At 40.6% G+C, this 27,125-nt stretch overlaps 2 protein-coding genes and 2 pseudogenes across 4 annotated transcripts; 3 read left to right on the forward strand and 1 right to left on the reverse strand.

Annotated features, from left to right (window-relative positions):
- The first annotated feature begins 2,022 nt into the window (after nucleotides 1–2,022).
- LOC146480379 (uncharacterized) lies at nucleotides 2,023–5,687 on the forward strand (annotated as a pseudogene). Its single transcript, XR_014864699.1, has 2 exons — nucleotides 2,023–2,738; nucleotides 3,843–5,687. The product of XR_014864699.1 is annotated as an uncharacterized LOC146480379 (transcript).
- A 1,294-nt stretch (nucleotides 5,688–6,981) lies between these two features.
- Nucleotides 6,982–12,466, reverse strand: LOC146480380 (uncharacterized). The gene is made up of 3 exons (XM_085109534.1): nucleotides 11,555–12,466; nucleotides 10,776–11,410; nucleotides 6,982–9,583 (listed from the first exon to the last, which is right to left on the reverse strand). The coding sequence occupies exons 2-3, from the start codon at nucleotides 11,362–11,364 to the stop codon at nucleotides 8,325–8,327; spliced, it is 1,848 nt and encodes a 615-aa protein (XP_084965660.1). The 5' UTR covers nucleotides 11,365–11,410; nucleotides 11,555–12,466; the 3' UTR covers nucleotides 6,982–8,324.
- Nucleotides 12,467–17,939: 5,473 nt separating this feature from the next.
- On the forward strand, nucleotides 17,940–21,608 carry LOC146480381 (uncharacterized; annotated as a pseudogene). The gene is made up of 2 exons (XR_014864701.1): nucleotides 17,940–18,656; nucleotides 20,299–21,608. The product of XR_014864701.1 is annotated as an uncharacterized LOC146480381 (transcript).
- Nucleotides 21,609–24,042: 2,434 nt separating this feature from the next.
- Nucleotides 24,043–27,091, forward strand: LOC146480382 (uncharacterized). Its single transcript, XM_085109537.1, has 2 exons — nucleotides 24,043–26,572; nucleotides 26,607–27,091. Exon 1 carries the CDS (start codon nucleotides 24,215–24,217, stop codon nucleotides 25,640–25,642), a length of 1,428 nt encoding a protein of 475 aa, XP_084965663.1. The 5' UTR covers nucleotides 24,043–24,214; the 3' UTR covers nucleotides 25,643–26,572; nucleotides 26,607–27,091.
- The last annotated feature ends 34 nt before the right edge of the window (nucleotides 27,092–27,125 follow it).

Consider the following 27,125-nt stretch of genomic DNA (forward strand, 5'->3'; position numbering starts at 1 on the left):
TTTGGAACAGGCCTTAAAATCGAGGTCAAGTGACTAAAAAAAAAAAACGATAGCAATAAAGAAAAATGATAATGACATGGCTGCGGTATAAAATGATAACTTTTTCTTTCAAGCTGTAGTTACTCTAGTTTTACTCGTGTTGTTCTGGGACCATATTCACGTTGAAACGGGACGACTATTAGTAAAGCTGGATACTGTACCTACCTGTTTCAGGCAATCCTTTCTAAACATACAGCTTCCTTATTTGGTCTTAGGGTCTGGTTCTGTGGAATACCTGTCCTTTAAACAACTTTCGCAACCAATTGAGGACGCCGTGCTACTCTTTGGACCAGCCGGCTTTACAGGAAAACTTACAGCAGGCCGGTTGCGCTTTGCAGATTCAAGGAAGTGATTTTATTCCCGATCCGAGTCCTTCCTTTTTCCTGAGTGTGCGCTTGTAAGCCGTTTCGCCTCCACACTCCTGTACTCGCCGCTTGTAAGAAAATTAGTAGGGAAATGATCGTTATTTGTGTGGGATAAGATTAGCGCATTTTACTAGCCGTCCCAAGAGCAGTGTTGCCACGTCTAACCCGGAAATGACGTAAAAGGATCAAGATTTCCGAGAAAAGAGAGGGAGTTTTGAGGAACCGGGGCAATTGAACCCAGCAAACATGAAGTGTTCTCAAGCATTATATTTCGGCACATGAACAGACACAAACCAACAGGCTGTGTCATGACACCCAAGCCCATTCGTTCTGAGAGCAAATTATTTCGCAAGTGTACAGTACATTGGAGTATTAAAAATCTAAAACGTTTTCACGTCTAAAGTGCCTTCCCGGCCACGGTATAAGAGCCATGGCCCGTAAAATATTTTATTTCAAGAACTTGGCAAAGAAATTAACTACAAAATGTCTAAAAGGGAGTAGTTTTTATATTGTTAGAATATTTCCGAAACACACCAACAGATGGAGACCGGGGTCAAAAGTGGTTGCAAGCCTCTTTAAATTATCGATTCGTTTGCAGCACACCTACATCCCTAATACAGCAGGTGGAAATCTTTGTCCCACATTTAAGTTTTCAGGCTATATGAATATCAAATTTTATGGTAATAATTTGACATTGTATTTCCCTCCAAACACTGTAATTTACTCCATGTTCAGTATTCTACTTTAAGGGGGATTGTGGCAACCGTCTCATAGTTTCTATACTTTGCAATGTTTCTATACACTGCAATGAGGAAGCCTTCTTCTATAAACCCTATCGTTTCTCCTTAGGCGTCCTCATCACTATCTCATTAGTTTTAATTTTCTCTTTGTATTAGTTTTTTTGTAACTTGTGTGTGGTGAAATAAATAAGTAAACAAAAAAGGAGGGAGAAGTGACACCTTAATATAGCCACTACTTTCATTCGGACGGTACGAGATGGAATATTTATACCGCGTTTACATAAGCCGTTTTATTCTCAGGCAGCCGCTCCGTTTCCCTTTTCCACGCTCACCACGCGCGCCCAATTAACGCAGGCTCACGCAATAGTCGAACTTACCTACGAGAATATGAAAGGGACAATCAAACCGCATTTACATGACACTGGTATGTTTCACATCGGTTCCAGAATCTTGATTCAGTGCAGCTGCTGGGGTGAACAAACTAACCCCAGTATCTCGTACAGACATTAGATTTGGACTGGCATTACGTAAACGAACTCGGAGCCGTGACTAGAGGGAAATGGGATGAGCTGGTACCGGTTTGAAAAATTTACTGATGTCATGTAAACACCCCTTAAGTTGAAACCTCGGATATAGCAGAAAAATTGTTTTTCCTCTGAGCTACATTAAACGAACAAAATATCTATCGGAATTTTGTTAGGCCAGGTTATATAAGGCTATAGATTTTTTCAGGAAATATTGATCTGAAATGGGACAATAGTTTGACAGCCTTCTGGGTTCATACGTCACACTCGGTGATCTGAACTCATTCAGATCATGCGCACTGACGATAAATTCTCGGAAACCAAGTTTCCTTTCTAAGAAAAAACAAATAAACATTTAAATTGTATTCTATAGCCACCCACCACCAGAAATCTTCATTATTGCCCATTTTCATTTCAAAAAAGACGCATAACGGCATTATAGGTTACAAAATGCTCAAGAAAGATCAGTGTTGGCGCTGTGATACTATATGTTCAGCGCCGACTGCAAAGATGTACTGTGGTAGATGCAAAGTGGCCTATTACTGCAGCGATAACTGCAAGAGTAACGATGAGTTTCGACATCAAGTGGATTGCCAGACGGCTGCGTTGAAGAGGAAATGTTTTGGATGCGGTAAGGAGGACACTGAATTAAAGCAGTGCGGAAGCTGTCTACAAGCTTGGTATTGCGATCAGATATGCCTAAAGAAATCCTGGCCGACACACAAACCCCACTGCCAACAGGTAACAAAGGAAACCAGTGAACTGTCTGATCAACTAAAGGATGTATTCGACTACAAAGAGTCGGCACATCTGCAAGGAATGGGAACTCTTTATTACTGGGGCAACACTCCTGCCGTGGATCTCATCAACCTTCCTCTGAACGAAGGCTGCGACTATTCCAAACCTTTGTCGGTTCTCGCTTGTGGCGTTGGAGACCCAAGGAATGTGGTGCTGTCCTTGGCTCAGCTTCCAGAAGCTTAATTATCAAGAAGAGCTCACCTTTGTTTTGAACGACATTTGCGCCTGTACACTGGCGAGAGCAGTTCTTATTCTGTACATGCTTTTAAAAGGTAAGATTCTTTTTATTGCATCAGTTGCTGTCTTTCCTTTCGATTTGATCGACTATAATCGGCCATTATAACAATGATGAAAACGGTTTACAGTTTTGTGGACGCGCACGATTGTTTAGTTGTTTGTAAACTGTACCACAGACGAGTTCATGGTGTCGGACAACAAACTTTTACTTCCGTGTTCACTCAGGTGCATAAATGAGAGCCATCGACAAACTCTCAGCGGTAACCCTGCAGTGGACTAGCATCCCTCTGGTTGCTTTATGTTGCAGAAAGTTAAGCTTGTGCCTAGTCTCCATTGCAGCCGTTCTGTGTCTCGTCACACAACGTTCCCCCCCCCCCCCCCGCCACATACAAATGGTGTTTGTCATGTCTTGATCGATCGTGAGGGAGAATTCACAAATCTACTGAATGAGGTATTTTAACTGATCATTCTAAGTCGTTAGGATTAGTTTTTGATGTACTTGCCGGGACATTTGATTAGGTTTATCGGCTCGGATTAGCTGCAAGTTCAGACGCGCTAAATAAATGTTATCTATGAAGACACAGGATCCGTGTATTTCTATTCTCGTGATTTCACTTATATTTAAATGCTCTTGCATCTCGCTGCAGAAAGATTGCAGGATGTTTGTTTATCAAGATTCATTGTTGTCTCCGGCGCTTGTCATTGTTGTCCCGTTGTCATGTTTTCCTGCGAAAACTTACGTCATTCAGGTCATTCTCGCTTCGCTGATACATGGTTGGCCCCTTTAATAGACCGAAAAAAAGGGAGAAAGAAATGTGGTTCAAATCTGAGCAGCCGTTTGTGGGGAGGAGCGTTGTGTGACGAGACACAGAACGGCTGCGAGGGAGACTAGCTTTTGCCAAGAGTTGCTCGAAACGTGTGGGGCGCCTTTCGCCTGTGCACACTTCTACGTTACAGTCGATTTTCCATACTTGTTTCCATTGCGTTAATTTCTCGTCACGATACTAATGGTAGAGCAATTTTTTTTCTGAATTAGCAACAACAAACCTGAAACGTAGTTAAGTTAGTCTTTTTTTTTTTAGCAATTTATACTTAGAAGATCGAACTGCTTAATTTAATCGGTAGATTTATGTTCATAGGAGGGGAGGAAGTGGCGAGCTCAGTGACGCAGATTTGGTATTCCCTGCGACTCAGTGAAGAAGACTTTCAGCTTGTTATCCGCACGCTGCAAGAACTGAACGAGGCATCCAGCCTTGAAGAACTGACAGGGGGCGCAATGAAGATTAACCAAAGGCAATCTAAGAGAATTTCTGAGGTGTGGTGCACCTGGCTTCAGCTCAGTTCACGCGGGGGAGACTGGATTACAGACGCTCGACGCAGGCAGTTTGAAAAGTCTGATGCAAAGGATGGAATAGATTTTTACCTAAAAGAAATTCCCAAAGAGCACAAAAAATCCGCGTCTGAGTGGTTTGCAAATGGCATTCTGTCACCAAAGGAATCTCGAAAAGTGCTTCCTCGAGAGAATTTTACTCTAACCGGGTCTGACTTTTCATATAATCGTAATACGGGCGCTTTCGCTTACATCCTTTAGTCATCTGTTCTTCCGTTCAGCGGATGGGACTACAAAGATGTCCGGCAGTGGGGCCACTCCTCATCAATCCTTAAGATGTACAGCGAATATGTGAGTCACTTGCTTCAGAAATGCGCCTTAAAGTTGGCCAGCGGACAAGTCAAGTTCCACTTCCTGTTGTGCAACTGTTTGGAGCTCGCCCCATTCCTTCCTCCAGACCGGAAGTATGATCGGGTGACCACCTCAAACATTGCAGACTTTGTTCCGCTATCCAACATTCTGGACACGTTCAAGCCACTGCTAAACTCCAGTAACCATTCCTCAGTTATCATAACCGAGTTTCAAAGCTGGGTTCAGTACACAACTTTGAGGAGAGAAGCGATGGAGCGAGCCCAGTTCATGCCACGGAGCGACAGCTTTCGCAAACAAGTTCTCGAAGACACCAAAGAGCCTGCCATCTCTAGTTCTAGAGCTTACCAAAGTTTTGTGGAGTACCACAACCATAGTGCTGAATTCATTCAATTTCTCCGTGCAGCTTTGTTGATTTCCGAAGTCCCGGATGAACGTAATCGCAGGCGCACATGGAAGTCAGTGGCTGACCATAATGGGCTGATTGCTCGAAATTTCCTTCGCTGCCAAAATCGAGTCTTCCCGGCCAGGTGGATGTTAAATTGCCGCAGAGTTACTATGATGAATGGCTTTGAAAGAGCCGTAGAGTGGATCGTCAAACCTAAGTGAAGTTGATGATAACGAATGCCTGCCTTTCCCATATTTCCAAAATGTTTTGAACCAATTCTTAGAAAACATGCATGAACGATACGTAATACATAATAATAACGCACATGTATAGTTATCTCTAATACAATGATCAATCTCAAACTGAAGGACTGAAAACGACATCCCACTAAACCGAGCATGTGCAGTTGGTCCCTGCAAGATACTTCATTATTTCGTTTATTCAGTATAGTTTTCTTTCGATAGTGCATGTGTGTAGATTTAACCAGATTCTTGACAAAAATTATAAACTTCTGGCCCACATACGGAAAACGATGCCGAAAAATATTGAGTTCCCTGCCATTTCCGTGTGTTTTCTCTACGTTCCCAGATGTCACTGACTCAAAGAGTGCTGTTTTACACCAGGGTACCGCCACCATTTTCCCGGGGTCCCCCTCACACTTTTTCCTGTCTCTGCGTTCCGCTCCACTCCCGAAGAAGTCGATATGCGAAAGTAGGTTCTTGACCAAGCGTATCTGTTTGTGCAGTGTAATTTCTTTCGCAAGTTTCAAACATGGAATGCCAGTTATTGCACCAAATCCTTTCTAGGATGCACCGCGTCATGACGCGTTTGAAATTTTTATTAGAATTTGCAAAAAATCATTGTTGATTTTATCTGTAGCGTTGGAATTTTTAGCGATGAGTAAATGAGTAATTGCTAAGAAAAGTTGATGAAATCGGCTTGATGTTTCTACATTCTTTCTTAGCTCAGGGAGTAAAAGCCTGTACTAAAAGACTGTAGAAAGACCGCATCCAAGACAGTTTCGGAAATAATTTCAGGGCCTACCGCCAAATTAATAGATAAGGGGTTTAGTTTCTATAGAAACTGTGGTGCTGCGTCGGTGGGGCAGGTAGTGAAAACAAATATTTGGTTTATCAACTGAGTTGATGAGGTAATTTGTTGAGTTAATACCGGAAGGAGTGGGAAGCTATGGTTCTTTCTCCGAAAATATTCCCTAAACAACATAAACAAGTCGAAAGAACTGCCAATTTTGATTCCTTCGAAATGAATTGATTTCCCTTTCGAATTTTACTCAACAAACTTCTGACCTTTTATTGGGCTTGCATTAGGGGCTTTTTATATCGTCAACTGTTACAAGTTGTTTACAATCTTTATTGTAACGCATCTTTCTTCTCGAATGCCATAAGAAAGTGTAAAAGGTAGTTCCGATTTCGTTTTGAAAAAGAAACCAGGGCCAATGCAGCATTAGGCTGGCTATAATTGCAAGGGCTTGCCTTTGAACAGAAAATACAGAATAAGAACCGTCCTCGCCTATTAGATAAATCATAACGTTAACTCTTTTCGGTTCGTCAATCAGACTGGAAATTATTTGATTCGAGTGGCTTATGTTAGAAAGTTGAAAATGTTGTGGGGACCACTAAAACTATTGAACTGAAGGTCTTGTTACCCCATGGTTCTATACGTATCTGTGCCCCTGAAAATGCGACAAGTTAATGACTGTTACATTAGACTTCTTATAGTCTGACCTCTCGAATCTGACCACCTAGGCTAAAAAGTTTAGGTTGAACCGTCAACGTGTCGAAAAAGATTTTTTGAAATTTGTTCTCCGTTCATTATCTCACTTCAACTGCGAGTTCGTATTGAAGATGTGATATAAACTTTGTATGATACCCTCACAAATGATACGCCGTCTACGAACTTGACAAGGTAAGGTGCTGATTTCCAGAATTAACGGTACGTATCCATTGGGAAACGAAACAGTAGCTGTAATGTGTAATAATCTTAATATTGCATCGATATCGCGCACTTTTTCTACTTTTCCCTTTTGTAAATTGTTTCCGGTCGCAAAAGTGCATAAACTGAATGCCGTGTTCTATTGCTCTTTATGAATGCGACATATTAAGAAAAAGGTTTTTATGCGCTCTTTTGCGAAATTAGCTATAAGGTTCCGGTTGAATATTGTCGAAGTCTGGAACCAAAAAAAATGCGAACTGCTCACGGTTAATGAAAGTTTCCGGTTTTTTCGAAATGAAAAGACAGTGGACTTTGATGGATTCCCTGCAACGGCTAATACTCTAAAGATAGGGGGTCTTGAGTCTGTCAAATTGTGTACGCTCGGCGACGCAAATATCAAGTGCATGATTTCTTCGTGCGAAAATTGGGCGAAAATTTATTCCACTTCAGTACGTCAACTACGAACTGTTCTAATAACTAGAATAGGCTCACGATCTATTAGTAAATGTAAAACTTGTACCACCATTTCAATCATTATTTTTTTTACAGTTCTTCTCTTGATAACATCTAAGAAGACGCTAAGCTGACCATAGCTTTGCCCGCTATTTTCCTCTTAGATATACTGATTCCTTCAGCAAAGAGAACAACGAAGTTTTAAAAAAGCCAATACGAAATCATAAGCTTTACCTATGACCTATATCCCAATCTGTTTTCAGATCAGCATTTCAGTTTAGAACGCATAATGGGTTTGCAACTTAAGTCGTTATTGTATTTAAAATCCTCAGCCAAAAAACCTATTTACTTTAGAGGCTGTGCAGTTTAGTGTGACCTGTAATTGTTTCATCTGCATCTTGGCTGGTGTATACAACATCACTCTCCCCGATACGAGAAAACTTTGAAGAATCTATTTCCTTACAGTCACAGGCCAAAACAAAGGCAATCGTGATTTCACTACACGTGTTCATTTTCCTGCGTTTTGCATCCAAGAGGACTCCCTAAAATTGCCAGGGTGATCTTTACACCTATCAGCGTCAAAGTTCTCTGGTTTTGTGTTTCGCAGCGTTTAGGATGCTTAAAGGAAAAAAAGACCAACCTTAAAAGATATTAGTAACTACTAGGAGTAATATGAATCCGAGATAAGCCCACAAAACGAGATTTCATCGTCGTTTTCATCATCTTTTAGAGGTCCCTTCAAAATTTTACGAAAATTACACCCGTTCGATATATGTTTTTCTTTCTCTCCTCCGGATATTAGCATCAGTGTCAAGGTCGGTTTCGTGATTCACTGTGTCCTTTGAAGTATCCGTGAAGCAAAGCTTTAGAAATATGCATACTTTTTAGCATGGATTCAACATGGGATTATACATGTAGAGCCAACTGTGAAAGTTCAACTCCAGGGCCAGTTGTTCAAAGCCCGATTAAGCTAATCCTGGATTAACGTGAACTTTGATTCGAGTATAATTACCAGTCAATAAAAGTTTTAACTTAGAGTTTTCTCTGCCATTAGCTTAAAGCTAGCCTTTAAATACATTTTCAACGAGCGAAATGAAACCTCGAACAACTTTTAATCGTGGATAAGCATTAATCGGCTTTTGAACAACCGGGCGCTGGTGGCGCTTTGTTCAATTCGCTTGCAGCTTTTTCAGCTGCTGAGTCAGCAAGCACAAGTTTCCATTCCAGCGTTCTCTCGTATCCGCGCAACATTACAACCCGACGACAATTCAGCGCCCATTTAAACGGAAACACAGTGTTCTCGTTTCTAATGAAGTCCCGAAGATGAAGTCCCAGTGAAGATACAAGCGATTTCACAGACGGGATTCTCTTCTTCCTTCTGAACGAAGCGAGCTCTTTGTCTGTGCAAGAAACTAACAAGGATGCGCGCAGAATCATGTTAAATTGAGCTGTAAAATTGAGGTATTCCACCACAGTGGACAGCCCGGATAAATGCGTGAGTTCATAGTTTCCTGTGTCTTTCAAAGCTCTGTTACACAGGTCATCTAGGCCGAAACGGAACGGCAACACATGAATGATCTCTGGCATAAAATTTCGGGGCCAGTTGTCGGTCTCAGTCAACATGACTGCGTGAGGATTGGATTCGTTCAGGAAACCTTTGAATTTTGTCAGTAAGATGGTGAGTGGACAGTAGTCCCACAAGTTAGAAGTTGTGATGCGGTCATATCTGAGATCGATAGGAAGGCTGGCCTCAATATTCAGGACGTCACAAAAAATAAAGTGGAACTTCACCTGGCCGTTGCTAAGTTTTTCGAAGCACTTTTGAAGGATTTGGGTCAAGTAGATGGTGTACATCTTTGGCAGGGAGGCAGCGTAACAGCCGGTTTTCTTGATTGCTTTGTAATCCCACCCAGTGAATGGAAACACATCTGGTGGTATGCTGTAGCTAAACTCGGAGTTTGCAGTAAAACGGAAAACACCTCGTCCCGTGAGAGTAAAGTTTTGTCGCGATAACTTTGCCGTCTGTGTGGACGAATGAAAAATGCCCGTGTCAAAAAAGTGTTGGGTAGAAATCCTGTGTTCTTTAGGAATAGCATGCATGTAACGACTCAGCCCATCATCCCTTTGTGAATCCAAGGAGTTCCTCTCGTGTCTTAGTTCTTCGACCCATGACCCTTTGCGCCTTGACAAGCGAAGCCACGTGGTCCAAACGCTCTTTAACTGGCTCAGCTGGTCAGCAGAAACCTCCATCAAACCTCCTGTGAGAGTGCGCAGTTCAGTAGCAGTCACGAGGTCTTGAAGCGCTGACGTCAGAAAGGCAAAGTCTTGCTCTAAAATGCACACTGAGTACCAAACACGAACAACTGTACCAGCCACGTCGTCTCCTCCTACAAAGATTGCAACGATAGACTGTTATAGCAATTTTGGAAGCAATCTTGCTACTCATACACACAGCCGTTTAGAAAACGTTTTGGAGCAACTAAAACAATCCAGTTGTTCCTTATCCATATTTGTCATCACTAAAAACGGCATCATTTGGTAATGCTTTCCAGGCGTTTTGGTTGGCTTAGCGGCCATGGAAATCAGTCATTATTAAAAGCTGGATCATTGTATAATGTAATTCCAGGGTTTTGATGGGCTTGACGGCCATGGTATACGAGCCATTATACCATCCAGATCCATCAATTCATCGAATTCATTTGAACGAGTTTCTCCGTCAAAAACCTGACCTGTACCGTTTTCACATAAGGAAAACTATTCACAGACGGAAAATCCGTCTTGGACCGATTTCTTGCCTCTATTGTGGATTTGCCCTATGAATGACTAACTCACAGGATGAGAGACTGGCTGACTGGCTGGCTGCCTGACTGACAGAACAAATGAATTGATGAATAAATGCATAATTGAATTAATAAATAAATGAATGAATGAATGAATGAATGAATGAATGAATGAATGAATGAATAAATGCATAATTGAATTAATAAATAAATGAATGAATGAATGAATGAATGAATGAATGAATGAATGAATGAATAAATGAAGAATGAATCAACAAATAAATAAATAAATAAATGCATAATTGAATTAATAAATAAACGATTAAATGAATGAATGAATGAATGAATGAATCAACAAATGAATGAATAAATGCATAATTGAATTAATAAATAAACGATTAAATGAATGAATGAATGAATGAATGAATGAATGAACGATTGAATGATTGAATGAATAAATGAACGAATGAATGAATGAATCAATGAATAAATGAATCGAATGAATGAATGAATGAATGATTGAATTAATGAATAACTGAATCGAATGAATGAATGAATAAACGAACGAACGAACAGTTGAATGAATGAATGAATGAATGAATGAGTGAATGAATGAATGAATGAATGAATGAATGAATGAATGAATGAATGAGTGAGTGAACGAACGAACGAATGAATGAATGAATGAATGAATGAATGAATGAATGAATGAATGAATGAATGAATGTATGGACAAAGGAATGGGTAAATGGGTAGTTTGAGAGACGGACGGAAAGATGGATTGATTGATGAAACATACCTTTGTATATCATGTACAGAAGCAGGATTGTTCTGGCCAGAGTGCATGGACAGATGTCGTTTAACACGAAAGTTACCTTCTGTTTATAAACATCAGGAAATGAGGAAATTGTGAGTAGAACATTCCTTGGATCACCAACTCCACACAACAGCAGAGCCAGCGGGTTAGAATACTCCTCTCCTTCATTCATCGACATGCTGAGTAGGTCCACAGCTGGTAAATTACCCCAGTAATAGGTGGCCGAGACGCCAGTAATTTTCAACTTGAAAAGCTTCTTCATTTCTTCAACCAATTCAAGCGTGTCTTCAACAGATTTTTGGCATGGCAATTTGTGCTGTGCCCAGTCGTTTCTTTGACATTCTGTGCTACAGTAAGATACTTCCAAACAGTTACTACACTTCATCATCCCCTCTTGTTCAAGACTGCAGCTGGAACATTGCGTCTTGAGAGCCGCTGCATCGCAATCTGGCTTGTGTCGCCATTTATCCTGTATTTGACATTCCTTGGAGCAATAGAACGCCACTCTGCATCGTGAACACCGCTGAGTGCAGGCTTTCTCACATCGCCAGCAGTGACCGGCTTTGTTCATGATCGGTGCTGTGTACTTGTGATCAGTTCACTGACATATCATGTCACTGAAGTAAAACGGATAAAAAAGAAGACTCGTATATTACTGAATACTCAGTTGCCATCAAGCGAGTTCGAAATGCTTCCTCTACCGTCAAGATCCTCTTACTGGAATTGAAACATTGTCTTTCCTTGTTTATCTATAGACTTACCGGCCTGTATGTTACAAAGCACTGATTCACAAATCTGACCATGCTAATGCAGGAATCAATTGGCAAAGAGTATGTTCATTGCTTCACTTGAGCCAATTCACTTAACTTAATGTATTTCGTTTTCCTAGAATTTCTTAAGACATGCAAATTTTATTCGTGGAAATTGTCCTAGCGTGACTGGAATGGTGACACTTTACTTAAATTGACACCTTCACGTTGTTTTCCGAGGACACGCGAAAGCTCGAGTCTAATCGAGTCTTTTCTTTCTCCTGAGTGTGCGCTTGTAAGCCGTTTGGCCTCCACCTTCCTGTGCTCACCGCTTATGGGAAAATTAGCAGCAAAATGATCGTCAGTTATGCGGGATAAGATGAGCGCATTTAACGGACCGTTCCAAGAGAAGTGTTGCGACGTCTAACCCGGAAGTGACGTAAAAGGATCAAGATTTCCGAGAAAGGAGAGGGAGTTTTGAGGAACGGAACAATTGAAGCCAGCAAACATGAAGTGTTCTCAAGCAGTGTATTTCGGCACATGAACATAGACACAAAGCAACGAGCTGTGTTATGAAACCCAAGCCGATTCGTTCTCAGAGCAAATTCTTTCGCAAGTCAGATCCCAAACAAGCACAGTGCATTGGTGTAATCTAAAACATTTTCACGTGTGAAATCCTCTACTCGGCCACGGTACAAGAGCCATGGCCCGTAAAATATTTAATTTCAAGAACCTGGCAAAGAAATTTAAAATTACAAAATGTCTAAAAGAGTGCAGTTTTATATTGGAAGAATATTTCCGAAACACCCCCAACAGATGGAGACCGGGGCCAAAAATGGTGGCAAGCCTCTTTAAATTACCGATTCTGCAACCCTTAATACAGCGGGTATAAATTTTTGTCCCACATTTTTAAAACCATGATTAACTTAAGTGTCATTGTCTGAGAAAGTGTTCCAGGGGCCAAAACTTGTGGTCAACCGATTTGGCTGAAACTTGGCACAGAAGTTGGTTGCCATGAGATATTTGAAAAGCCAATTTGGCTCACTTCTCTGACTTTAAGTTTTAGAGTTTCAGGGGGGGTCTCATTTTTTGCCCTTTGAGCACAAAAAATCCAGCCTTTCAGGGGTCATTTTGAAAGTGCCATAAAACCCAACTGGTAAATTGTGCTGCCAAATGAATTTGACCATGAATATTACTATAATAGAGCTTTCATTTCATGCATGTAACTTTGCCCTCAAGGTATTGGACAGAGAGGAGCCTGGGGCTAGAGTTAAGCCAAAATTAATGTCAAAATTACAACTCAAAATTGCCATTTTTCAAAAAATCAATGTATCTACCTGCCTTCTTGCATAACATCCGTACCTAAACCGTTATTTACTTTAGTGACCCAACTATCAAAATCAGTTGAGAAAAATTTGGCTTATCACGGTTTGTTGAATTTTTTTTCACAAACACTCCATGCCTCTATAAGGTCATGCAAAATGGAATTTTGAGCATAAGTCATGCCATAAAGAAACCAAATTGTTGACATGAAGCCCTTATTCTGTATTTGGTCAGTGAAAATGAATTGCTAAAGCAAAATCAGTTTAATTGTTTAGAAATACTCTGATTCTTACCTCACAATTGCTCTTAAAGGCCTTTGCTTAGCACAACAAATACCCTGATTTAGCAAAACAAGGTTTAGTTTGTACTTTGAAAACCTAGTACCCATCAAACAGCACAAATGATGAAGGCCTAACCTCGATATAACGATCTTTCTAAACGATGCTTGAATTTTTCATTGATTAATATTCAGTTCCAAGTCATAATTCTTCTCCGTTGCTCCAAGCATGGAAAGTCTCTATATTTTGTCAGGCCTGATTTTTATTATGATTACAAGATAAAGTTAGCTTAACGAAAACGTTCGTTAGCATATAATCTATGTCTGTTAACAGCCTGAACAGTTCTTGTAAATACCCACCAGTAAAGGAGCATGGCCATGCATACATAGATATATAAACTTACGTAGAGATATACGAGCTGCAGTTTATAGCAGTGCCGATGTGACCCGTTACTTCAGAGTCCTCTAGAGCGGAGTAAATGAAACCATCCGTCAAGAGGGAATGCACAGTTAGGAGAGCTCGATAGTAAAACAAAAAACTTGTGTTGCTAAATACAATAACAAACGAGGCCAGGGCATTGAGATGATGCAAAATCAACTGGCCCGCCATTTTGGACATAGGAGAGAGTGGGGACTGGACCGGGGTTACGTTCTTCTTCCGTTTCGCGGCTATGTTATATCAGGTGTAAGAAATTCAAGGGTAATTTCACGATGGCACTTTGTTCCTTTGGAGGGGTAAGGGATAAGTGCGGTGCCACCGCATGGGCTCCGCACGAAACAGGAATGGTCCCTTTATTATCTTGCGAGAATGATATGACTGAATGGTTGAAGGAAAAGTACAAGGGGTCAGGTGCATCTGGGGCAAGAGGAAGACCTGGTCATACTAAAGCAGCAGGTGATTCAAAATATCTGTTAGGCATCATACACGCGCACAAATGGCTTTTATCGCGATCAAGTGGACTCTTTTCTGTTGAAGAGAGAGCACGATATTTTACGATATTGTCGTCTCAAATTGTTTGTTTATGACTGATTGAAGATTTCCCGAGGTAATTTACTTGATTCTTGCGATGAGAAACAAACATTCAACAAATTGTTCACAAGAAGGGCAAACTGGTTGACTGAAAACCCTAACTTTGAAAGGTAAGAGCGCAGTTATTTTATCGCAACAATCTCTATGACCAAAAACAACGATAAGAATAACTTGAAGTTGAAGGCTGTTTTTCGTCTGCTCGCTCTGTTTGTTTACATTCAGCATTACCTGTTCAGACGCTTATCATGCAATCACAATTCGAGCGTGAAACGCTACCGGTTTTCTATATTTGCCAGTTTCGTCTAAGAAGAGAGAACTTGAAAAATCTTTGCAAACATGCTGCATCGAAGCTTTTTGATGAAATTGACATTTTGAGCGAGAAAATGTCTTGTTTCACGGATAACTTTCTTGGTAACAAAAATTATTCGGATACATTTTTTAATTACTTATAATTAGTTTTTTTAGTATGTAAATAGAGGCGGTATAATTTTAGGAATCTTACACCCAGTTTAAAACCTATCTCAGATTTATCGTTGTATTCTGAGCTCAACTAATCGATTAAACATTTTTTTCTACAAGAATGGATGAATCACGATAAAAAGAAACTATATTCGATTTTGAGACGGTATTACGACTTGATAATGACACCATGACATACGTACAGAATGTTTTCCCGTATATGGACTCTCTGCTTAATTCGCATCGTTAAGAAGTCCTTATATTGTCTCAAAATCTGCCGATTTGTTATGAGATTTGCTTGAAAGATTTGCTTCGATGCAGCATATTTGCAAAGATTTTTCAAGTTCTCTTATCTTAGACGAAACTGGCAAATGTAGGATTGCGTGATAAGCGTCTGAACAGGTAAAGCTGAATGTAAACAAACAGAGCGAGCAGACGAAAAACAGCCTTCAACTTCAAGTTATTCTTATCGTTGTTTTCGGTCATAGAGATTGTTGCGATAAAATAACTGCGCTCTTACCTTTCAAAGTTAGGGCTTTAGTCAACCCCTTTGCCCTTCCTGTGAACAATTTGTTGAATGTTTGTTTCTCATCGCAAGAATCAAGTAAATTACCTCGGGAAATCTTCAATCAGTCATAAACAAACAATTTGAGACGACAGTATCATAAAATATCGTGGTCTCTCTTCAACAGAAAAGAGTCCACTGGATCGCGATAAAAGCCATTTGTGCGCGTGTATGATGCCTAACAGATATTTTGAATCACCTGCTGCTTTAGTATGACCAGGTCTTCCTCTTGCCCCAGATGCACCTGACCCCTTGTACTTTTCCTTCAACCATTCAGTCATATCATTCTCGCAGGATAATAAAGGTACCATTCCTGTTTCGTGCGGAGCCCATGCGGTGGCACCGCACTGATCACTTACCCCTTCAAAGGAACAAAGTGCCATCGTGAAATTACCCTTGAATTTCTTACTGCTGATAAAACATAGCCGCGAAACGGAAGAAGAACGTAACCTCGGTCCAGTCCCCACTCTCTCCTATGTCCAAAATGGCGGGCCAGTTGATTTTGCATCATCTCAATGCCCTGGCCTCGTTTGTTATTGTATTCAGCAACACAAGTTTTTTGTTTTACTTTCGAGCTCTCCTAACCGTGCATTCCTTCTTGACGGATGGTTTCATTTACTCCGCTCTAGAGGACTCTGAAGTAACGGGTCACATCGGCACTGCTATAAACTGCAGCTCGTATATCTCTACGTAAGTTTATATATCTATGTATGCATGGCCATGCTCCTTTACTGGTAAGTATTTACAAGAACTGTTCAGGCTGTTAACAGACATAGATTATATGCTAAGGAACGTTTTCGTTAAGCTAACTTTATCTGGTAATCATAATAAAAATCAGGCCTGACAAAATATAGAGACTTTCCATGCTTGGAGCAACGGAGAAGAATTATGACTTGGAACTGAATATTAATCAATGAAAAATTCAAGCATCGTTTAGAAAGATCGTTATATCGAGGTTAGGCCTTCATCATTTGTGCTGTTTGATGGGTACTAGGTTTTCAAAGTACAAACTAAACCTTGTTTTGCTAAATCAGGGTATTTGTTGTGCTAAGCAAAGGCCTTTAAGAGCAATTGTGAGGTAAGAATCAGAGTATTTCTAAACAATTAAACTGATTTTGCTTTAGCAATTCATTTTCACTGACCAAATACAGAATAAGGGCTTCATGTCAACAATTTGGTTTCTTTATGGCATGACTTATGCTCAAAATTCCATTTTGCATGACCTTATAGAGGCATGGAGTGTTTGTGAAAAAAAATTCAACAAACCGTGATAAGCCAAATTTTTCTCAACTGATTTTGATAGTTGGGTCACTAAAGTAAATAACGGTTTAGGTACGGATGTTATGCAAGAAGGCAGGTAGATACATTGATTTTTTGAAAAATGGCAATTTTGAGTTGTAATTTTGACATTAATTTTGGCTTAACTCTAGCCCCAGGCTCCTCTCTGTCCAATACCTTGAGGGCAAAGTTACATGCATGAAATGAAAGCTCTATTATAGTAATATTCATGGTCAAATTCATTTGGCAGCACAATTTACCAGTTGGGTTTTATGGCACTTTCAAAATGACCCCTGAAAGGCTGGATTTTTTGTGCTCAAAGGGCAAAAAATGAGACCCCCCCTGAAACTCTAAAACTTAAAGTCAGAGAAGTGAGCCAAATTGGCTTTTCAAATATCTCATGGCAACCAACTTCTGTGCCAAGTTTCAGCCAAATCGGTTGACCACAAGTTTTGGCCCCTGGAACACTTTCTCAGACAATGACACTTAACAGATATTAAAACGAAAGCTGTCCGATGTTTTGATAATGCTATCATCATTGTCAACGCAAAGTGACTATGAATATTGAAGAAATCAAATTTTATGGTAATAACTTGATATAGTATTTTCATTCCAAACACTGTAATTTACGCCATCTTGAATATTCTAGTTTAAAGGGGCTTGTACTGGCAACCATCTCACAGTTTCTATACCTATTTTTTTTTTCATTTATGTAACAGCACTGCAATAAGAAAGCCTTATTCTATAAACCCTATGTTTCTCCTAAGGCTTCCTTACCTTTATTTTTCTCTTCGTATTATTTTTTTTGTAACTTGTATACGGTGAAATCAATAAGTAAACTAGCCACACCCTTCATTCAGACCGTGCGATATGAGATATTTATACCGCGGTTACATAAAAATTATTCTCAGGCAGGCGTCCCTTTCCCCCCTTCCACGCTCACCACGCGTGTAGCGCGCGCCCAATTCACGCAGGATCATGCAATAGTCGAAACATGAAAGAAACAATCAAACCGCATTTACACGACACTGGTATGTTTCACATCGGTTCGAGAATCTCGATTCGGTGCAGCTGCTGGGGTGAACAAACTAGCCCCAGTATCTCGTACAGACATTAGATTTGGACTGGCATTATGTAAACGAACTCGGAGCCGTGACGAGAGGGAAACGGGATGAGCTGTTACCGGTTTGAAAAATTTACCGGTGTTCATGTGAACACTGCCTACTTGAAGTTGAAAACTCGGATATGGCAGAAAATCGGAATTTTGTTAGGCCAGGTTTCACAAGGCTACAGATTTTTTCAGGAAATATTGGTCTGAAATGGAACAATGGTTTGACAGCCTTCTGGGTCCACTCTTCACACTCGACCCCGCTTTAATAGCACTCGGTGACCTGAACTCATTCAGATCATGCGCACTGACGATAAGTTCTCGGAAACCAAGTTTCCTTTCTAAGAAAAAACAAATAAACATTTGAATTGTATTCTATAGCCACCCACCACCAGAAATGTTCATTATTGCCCATTGTCATTTCAAAAAAGACGCATAACGGCATTATAGGTTACAAAATGCTCAAGAAAGATCAGTGTTGGCGCTGTGATACTATATGTGCAGCGCCGCCTGCAAAGATCTACTGCGGTAGATGTAAAGTGGCGTATTACTGCAGCGATAAGTGTAAGAGTAGCGATGAGTTTCGACATTAAGTGGATTGCCAGACGGCTGCGTTGAAGAGGAAATGTTCTGGATGCGGTAAGGAGGACACTGAATTAAAGCAGTGCGGAAGCTGTCTACAAGCTTGGTATTGCGATCAGATATGCCTAAAGAAATCCTGGCCGACACACAAACCCCACTGCCAACAGGTGACAAAGAACACCAGTGAACTGTCTGATCAACTAAAGGATGTCTTCGACTACAAAGAGTCCGCACAGTTGCAAGGAATGGCAACTCTCTATTACTGGGGTAACATTCCTGCTACGGATCTCATCAACCTTTCTCTGAACGAAGGCTGCGACTATTCCAAACCTTTGTCGGTTCTTGCTTGTGGCGTTGGAGACCCAAGGAATGTCGTCCTTTCCTTGGCTCAGCTTCCAGAATCTTATCATGAAGAGCTCACCTTTGTTTTGAACGACATTTGCGCCTGTACACTGGCGAGGACAGTTCTTATTCTGTACATGCTTTTGAAAGGTAAGCTTCTTTTATTATATCAGTTGCTGTCCTACTTTCGATTTGATCGACTATAATCGGCCATAAACAATTGATGAAAACAGTTTTGTGGACGCACGGTGGTGTAGTTGTTTACGAACTGCACCACAGATGGGTAGACGAGGAGAAGTCCAAAGACTACTGCAAAGCTGACACAACGTAATATATTTTAAAACAATATTTCGGCTGGCCAAACCAGCCTTCTTCAGGTTTAGATGTTACTAAATTATATAAATGAAATTACAATATTATATTATGGAGGATGTTGCAATACATAGGAGCGGCGGAAATGACGTTTACAAGGTGGTACCAAAGGATAAGGAAATAAGTAAAATAAAATAAAAAAATTACAATTCATCAAGTCTATTCAAACCGTGGGGTTCCAAGGTCCCCGCTAAATCTATAAGAAAAGACTCTCTGGCTTTTCTGATTGAATCACGTGAGGAGTGGATAACTTCAAGTGGTATTAGTTGCATTTCAGTGTGGCAGTGGTTAGGTTGAGAAAGAAAATGTTCAGAAACAGTGGTTGGTTTGGATGTAATGTTAGTTTTGTCAACTGGGTGTCTATGTTCGTTGAATCTGTCTTTGAGACGTCGCTTAGTTTCACCTATGTATTGTAAATGGCAGCGGTTACATTGTACCATGTAGATTAAATTTTTGGTGTTACAGGTTATCTATGAAGTGATGTTACGGGTTTCGCCTGTGGAAGAAAATGTATAATGTTTAAGATCGTTAGTAATGTAAGGACAAGTGGCGCAATTATGTCCACAGCGGAAAGATCCTGGTGGTGAATTAGTGCTGTTAGGAGCGGTGACAGTCGGTAGATGTCTTATAGATTTAGCGGGGCCCTTAGAACCCCACGGTTTGAATAGACTTGATGAATTGTAATTTTTTAATTTTATTTTACTTATTTCCTTATCCTTTGGTACCACCTTGTAAACGTCAGTTCCGCCGCTCCTATGTATTGCAACATCCTCCATAATATAATATTGTAATTTCATTTATATAATTTAGTAACATCTAAACCTGAAGAAGGCTGGTTTGGCCAGCCGAAATATTGTTTTAAAATATATTACGTTGTGTCAGCTTTGCAGTAGTCTTTGGACTTCTCATCGTCTATTTTTCAAGTTTGGCTGATTAGATCTCCTGTGAGATCCAACGTACAAGCAAGCAGGATCTTCGTTCACGGCTTTTGCAGTTTTTAAAATTTTCAACCACAGATGAGTTCATGGTGTCGGACAACAAACTTTTACTTCCGTCACATTATCTCTGTTCACTCAGGTGCATAAATGAGAGCCAACGGCATACTGCCAGCGGAAACCCCGCAGTAGAGTAGCTGGCAAACCCTCTGGTTGCTTTTTGCTTCAGAAACTTAAGCTTGTTCCAAGAGTTGCTGGAAACTTGTGGGGCGCCTTTCGCCAATGCGCACTTCTACGTCACAGTCGGTTTTACATACTCGGTTCCATAGCATTAATTTCTCGTCACGATACAAATGGTAGAGCAAGCGTTTTTCTGAATTAGTAAGAACAAACGTGAAACGTAGTTAGGTTACTCTTTTTTTTTTTAGCAATGTATACTTAGAAAATCGAACTGCTTAATTTAATCGGTAGATTTTTGTTCATAGGAGGGGAGGAAGTGGCGAGCTCAGTGACGCAGATTTGGTATTCCCTACGACTCAGTGAAGAAGACTTTCAGCTTGTTATCCGCACGCTACAAGAGCTGATCGAGGCATCCAGCCTTGAAGAACTGACAGGGGGCGCAATGAAGATGAACCAAAGGCAATTTCAGAGTATTTCTGAGGTGTGGTGCACCTGGCTTCAGCTCAGTTCACGCGGGGGAGACTGGATTACAGACGCTCGACGCAGGCAGTTTGAAACTGATTTTGATGCAAAGGATGGAATGGACTTGTACCTAAAAGAAATTCCCAAAGTGCACAAAAAATCCGCTTCTGAGTGGTTTGCGAACGGCATTCTGTCGCCAAAGGAATCTCGAAAAGTGCTTCCTCGAGAGAATTTTACTCTAACCGGGTCTGACTTTTCATATAATCGTAATAAAGGCGCTTTCGCTTACATCCTTCAGTCATCTGTTCTTCCGTTCAACGGATGGGACTACAGAGATGTCCGGCAGTGGGGCCACTCGCCATCAATCCTTAAGATGTACAGCGAGTATGTGAGTCACGTGCTTCAGAAATGCGCCTTAAAGTTGGTTAGCGGACAAGTCAAGTTCCACTTCCTGTTGTGCAACTGTATGGAGCTCGCCCCATTCCTTCCTCCAGACCGGAAGTGTGATCGGGTGACCACCTCAAACATTGCAGACTTTGTTCCGTTATCCAACATTCTGGACACGTTCAAGCCACTGCTAAATACCAGTAACCCTTCCTCAGTTATCATAACCGAGTTTCAAAGCTGGGTTCAGTACACAACTTTGAGGAGAGAAGCAATGGAGCGAGCCCAGTTCATGCCACGGAGCGACAGCTTTCGCAAACAAGTTCTCGAAGACACCAAAGAGCCTGCCATTTCTAGTTCTAGAGCTTACCAAAGTTTTGTGGAGTACCACAACCATAGTGCTGAATTCATTCAATTTCTCCGTGCAGCTTTGTTGATTTCCGAAGTCCCGGATGAACGCAATCGCAGGCGCACATGGAAGTCAGTGGCTGACCATAATGGGCTGATTGCAAGAAATTTCCTTCGCTGCCAAAATCGAGTCTTCCCGGCCAGGTGGATGTTAAATTGCCGCAGAGTTACTATGATGAATGGCTTTGAAAGAGCCGTAGAGTGGATCGTCAAACCTAAGTGAAGTTGATGATAACGAATGCCTGCCTTTCCCTTATTTCCAGAATGTTTTGAAGCAATTCTTAGAAAACATGCATGAACGATAAGTAATACACAATAATAACGTACATGTATAGTTATCTCTAATACAATGATCAATCTTAAACTGAAGGACTGAAAACGACATACCACTAACCCGGCATGTGCAGTTGGTCCCTGCAACATACTTCATTAGTTCGTTTATTCCTATAGTTTTCTTTCCATATATGTGCATGTGTAGATTTAACCAGATTCTTGACAAAAATTGTAAACTTTTGGCCTATATACGGAAAACGATGCCGAAAAATATTGAGTTCCCTGCTTCCTGGGGTACTCCTTTTCCTTTTGCGTGCGTTTTCTCTACTTTCTCACTTGTCATTGACTCAAAGAGTGCTGTTTTACACCAGGGTCCCGCCATTATACTCCCGGGGGTTCCTCCCCGCCCCCAACTTTTTCTGTCTCTGCGTTCCGCTCCACTCCCGAAGACGTCGATCTGCGACAATCGGATCTTGACCAAGAGTTTGTACACTGTAATTTCTCAGTTCGCAAGTTTCAAATATGGAATGCCAGTTATTGCACCACATCCTTTCTAGGATGCACCGCGTCATGACGCTTTGAAATCTTCATTACAATTTGCAAAAAAAACTATTGTTGATTTTATCTGTAGCGTTGTCTTCCTTGTTCATTTTTTTTTTTACCACTAAAGCTTAAAAATGTTCCTTGCATTGGCTATTAAACCACACTATAGCTGTATTACTATTAGCTATTTTATTACACTTCGCTTCCATTGTATTTCAAAGGTTATTACCACAATTAAATGAATGTTGTCTTATCGTTGCAAGTTTTGACTGTTGATATAAATATATCCAAAGGAACAAACAAAAACTGTCGGCCGGGTTTCCCAGGATTGTTAAATATCCCTCGTTAAAAAAGCGATTGCTACAAGAAAGCAAAGCGTACTAGATCAGTAGTGTTCCTCATTCTCTGAAAGCAGACGAACTCAGACGTTTTACCAAAACTCTGAGGACAGACAAACGTGCTTTGTTGCAAAAACAGATTGGATAGTTGAGCACAAGAACAGGTCATCTTTTCACCTTTGTATCGGTAATATTCGGAAATTTCATAATAGACACCGGGGGAGGGTAAGGGGGGGGGGGGGGAGTTCAACCGAGGGTTTTGCGGTATAGAAATCAACTTTAAGTAAACTGCGTTTCAAAAACAAAACCCAAGCAGTAGGGGGTAGAAGTTTTAGGAGGAGAGTGGTTCACGTGGAGTATTTTGCAGAATACCGAGAGCAGAACTCATCACTAATTACTGAGGGCCACAAAACATTCGTGTTTAGTGATTCACGGCTTGTATCGCGATGCTTAGCCTAAACAGACAGCACAGTTAACTGAAGGACTGGTTATGAAACCTTGTCATGGCAACAACAGTGTTGATGTTTATGTTTGAAGGGCTGCGACCGTGCACAATTCTTTGTTTTAACGTTCACACTACAGTCGAATATCTAACAGGGACGTTTCTATTCGACAGTTGCTCTTAAGACTTTCCAAAAATCTATTGTGGTCTGTGCACGGTCAAGGCCAAAAATGCTAACAAAAACCGTATAACACAGAAGTTTGTCAGGCTTCATAACCATTGCATTTTATTAACTAAGCAGACAGCGTTTATTCGTGGGCTTTTCATGGTAATCATGGTACACACTTGACAAAATTCCAAGCTGTCAATTCGGATTTTGTGTTGGGCGTTCTGTAAACTATTCTGGCTACTCAACTTCCTTGTTGTCAACCTTGTCAAAACGAAGAAACGCGTTGCCATAACTACAGTGTTGTCAAGGATTAGGTTCTTATCCCAGATTACACGGATATGGATTAGCAAGGCAATTAGTTTCACTTCGTTGCTTTCTCAAAATAGCATTTTAAAAACAACCCGGTGCGTATGATATATTCTGGCATTGTCTCTTGGTGGTAAGAACGCACCGTTGGATTACACGTATTCAGGCATATAAAGCAATTAACGGAATAGTCTCCAGGTATCCTGGGATATTTGGGAGCTATAGTTGGCACACCATATTCAAGATAATTTCCGAATTGATGCAAGTCGAGATTTCTAGCGAAACTTATTGCTTTACAGATTCATATTCTGTTCATTCTTAGCGCTCAATAGGGCATGCAAACGAAAATGCTTGCGTGGAAGAACAATTTGGAGAGAAAGTTCCTTAAGATGATAAAATAAAGAGAAACGAAAATTGGAAAACAGAAGCATCATTCTTCTTGTCAGAATCTTTTTGATATGTAAATGTGGTGCCATTGAGAGCCAGACAATTGCAATTATTGCACATCATTAGCGTGCCATTCTAGAATAAAAGGATAAGTGAACTGCACGCTAAAACGCGCTCTAAATCAGAAATTATAGCGGCTTTTAGATGTATGTGGGATAAATAAAAAACAGAAATCAGTGAATGCACAAGCATCGCGGGTGTTTCTTTTATATTTATCGCGATAACAGATTAATAAGTGTTTTAATTAATTTTTCAATGCTAATTAACGGCGTGCTTCATATGCGTTGCCTAGCAACACAAATTAGCAAAGAGCAAAAATCAAAGGAACAAGCTCTCAAAAGGATTTCAAAGGTTGGTGGTACGACGAAATGACCAGCAGTGGTTTCAATAACATGTGCGTTCATAATAGATAGAGTGAACTTCTCGATTGTTTTAAAATCAGCTTAAAAATGGACTCTGTTCATTTGCCGAACAGCGAAGCCGATACCAAGGAGCGTGAGTTAATCGAAAAGTTATTAGAATCCAGCGAGAAGGAAAGCCAGGAGATCGAGGAAGAGGTTGATCGCGTTGTTTTCACGAGCAGTTGGGATGAGGCTGCTTGTGGCTGGAAAGCCACAGCGCCAAACGTCCGATATATTACTTCGGCCGATCGGAAGAAGAAGGCAAAAGAAAAATATTCGCGGGTTAGCCCTGATTCGGAGAGCCATTACGCGAAAGTGAAGCGCCTCGCCGGAATGATCACGAATTCGAATTCGAACGCCGGCGTCAGCGAAATAAACAACGTGAAAGCTGGTGGTACTTGGCCTGGGAACAGGGCTTTAAAGACTAATATGCGGAATTTTCAAAACGCTGATGTGTTATCGTATGATTCTCCGTGCTGGAGATATATAATCGATCCTCGAACGCTGCGGTACGTGGAAAGAACTCCTCTTCAAGTCCTGCGAAATATGTCCACGTCGCACAAGTATCCGAATCAAACGCTTGTCCTCGAGAACGGAGGCATGATAACGTTTCAGGAAACTAGTAACGGAGGAATCGCGATCAGCGATCCTGCTTTGTCGTTTGATCGTCGTCTTCTGGAGGGTTTGCATTTTCGTGAAGATTACGGACTTCGCAGTGACAAGGCGTCTAACTTCCCTTGCAGTTTCGAGCCAACCGTGCCTCCCATTACACAGTACAGAACGGAAGACAACAAGATTAAAGTTATTCATACGGTACCCGCCAGGAGAGAGACTAACCCAAAGATTTCCTTCTGCGAATTATGCAGGTTTAGAAGCCATGATTTATCTAAGTCAGACTGCCCCCGGGCAGACTGCAGACTTGAAATATGTACAAACAGCTCGACAGAGCTCAAACCATTACAAAAGATCACGCCCACACAGAGACAAACAGCTGAGGACAGCTTCATTGTCAGTAAAGTTTTGTCATCACAGATGAAGGGAAAATCCGAAAATCAGCCTTGTTTCAAGGTGTGCAGGAAATCTAAGGAGAACAAGGGGTCGAACCAGAAGAGAAAGACAGGCCCGGGAGGGGAGGGGAAGTTGGATTGGCTCCCCATCACTAGAAATACCATCGGTTACCCCTATCCTTCAACCTGTGTGACCACAACTCATAGCAAATTTCCAGAACGACCATCAGCTGGATTTTCCAAGGCGTTTTCCCTTCCAAGGCATAATAAGAAAGGGAAGAAACTGACTCTTAGTGAGGCAGCAAATTTGGTTCCCAGTAGAGGAAAGCTGGACGATGCCTTGGAAAAGCTGACCCAAGAACTGGACAGAAGGGTGGAAAAAGGATTGACTTTTTCAGAGCCATTGTTACCAAGCGTATCAGGAACCAAGTTGGAAGTGCCTGCTTTGGCTAATGTTTGTGATAATTGACATAATTATGTCTATTGATTAGGCATATACATGTCAAAATGAAAAAGTGGATATTAATTTTTACTGAACAACTGTACACCCCCCTCCCCCCAAAATAATTCCATACTAGTACATGATGTAGTGGGATGGAAAACACTATCACAACAAGAATGATCGCTGGAATTTGAGACCTGGTTGAAGGTATACAGCACTTATTTTTTCATATCACCCAACACTCAGATTTTCAATTTGCCTATGATAATATACTTTGTACAATTTTCGCCATCCACATCAATTCACTGTTTTCAGCATATCCTTATATATCTTGCCCCTTGCAATTCTTAATTCAGTCTGGAGGAAAGTGTCACAATGCAAATACACTCTGGTCCTGCTGTTAAGTTATATGTTTTTTTTTGTCTAGTTTTCTTGTTGGGGAATTTGTGGTGGGGCAGTGGATCCAAACTTCTAGCTTTGCATATCTCTCCTTCCATGGCCCTTCCCTTTCTTGACAGCTCCTGTCAGAGTCCTTTAATACTTTTACACAATATTGGGCCATTTTTCCTGACAGTATATGTCTTTTGATCACTCTGGATCATGTAAAAACTTTTATTCTCTCATTCAATACCACCATATCCCTTTTCATCTCCAAGCAGGTCAAACATGCCTTTGACCTGTTAGGACGGAAGTTTTACAAAGTTAGGGAATGTCAACCAGGTCTCTGCAAGTTTCAGTGTTCTACAAACTTTCCCTTTCAACTGTACGTGCTGCTAAGACTGTGAAATATCCTACTGGCAGTTTATGAGTTCAGTGACAGTATGATCAGTGAAGCGTATAACAATTTTTTATTATATATTTTTGAATAACAGTAATTAGCCCTTTTACACTCAAAAGTGACCAAGGAAACAGCAAGAAGAAGTTCCAAACTTCATTTTGCAGAATATCAAGAAAAAGGTTTTCATTTGAATGGTCAATTACTAAAGAACAGATAATTTTTCAAAAGTTAGAGCCACCTTGTACAGCATAAAAAACAGAAGCACAGAGTAGCTTTCACATGAATAGTTATACTTTACGATTTCATTCATGGAACCACTTATTTAATAAACATAAACAGCACCACAGGAAAGTACTGCTCAATGGCTTTCATTTGAATAGTACCAACACTACAGCTTGAAAGAAGAGCTTAAATTTGAATGGTTATATTTAAGATTTCATCCACATGCTCGAAGGTTAGTACCACACTACTGAGCCAAGGTTTAAGTTAGGCTTGGAAGGGTTGATGGAAGAACAAATTCGATGTAAATAAATCATTAAATGAATTTAGAAATACACTTTCTGGTTTTAATGGTAATTTTATAGTCAAGTGAAAAAAGCAGGATATTTTTGGAAGTGTAAATTTTCTCTTGTAAATATAAACACAGATGTAAAGTTCTCTATTTATAGGTCAGAATAAAGATGACCCTTTAAAAACTACTGTTAGTGATAGTTATATGTTTTATAACGTTTT

Source organism: Pavona decussata, unplaced genomic scaffold, assembly GCF_977016875.1.
Source record: "Pavona decussata unplaced genomic scaffold, jaPavDecu1.1 SCAFFOLD_53, whole genome shotgun sequence".
Taxonomy (NCBI): domain Eukaryota; kingdom Metazoa; phylum Cnidaria; class Anthozoa; order Scleractinia; family Agariciidae; genus Pavona; species Pavona decussata.

What these genes read in the sequence shown, in the direction of transcription:
- LOC146480382 (XM_085109537.1), top strand. Translation starts at nt 24,215, where the DNA reads ATGGACTCTGTTCATTTGCCGAACAGCGAAGCCGATACCAAGGAGCGT.
- LOC146480380 (XM_085109534.1), bottom strand. Translation starts at nt 11,364, where the DNA reads ATGAACAAAGCCGGTCACTGCTGGCGATGTGAGAAAGCCTGCACTCAG. An exon ending in TCTGTACATGATATACAAAG is followed by an intron (nt 9,584 to 10,775) that starts GTATGTTTCATC and finishes CAATCTTTGTAG; the next exon opens with GAGGAGACGACGTGGCTGGT.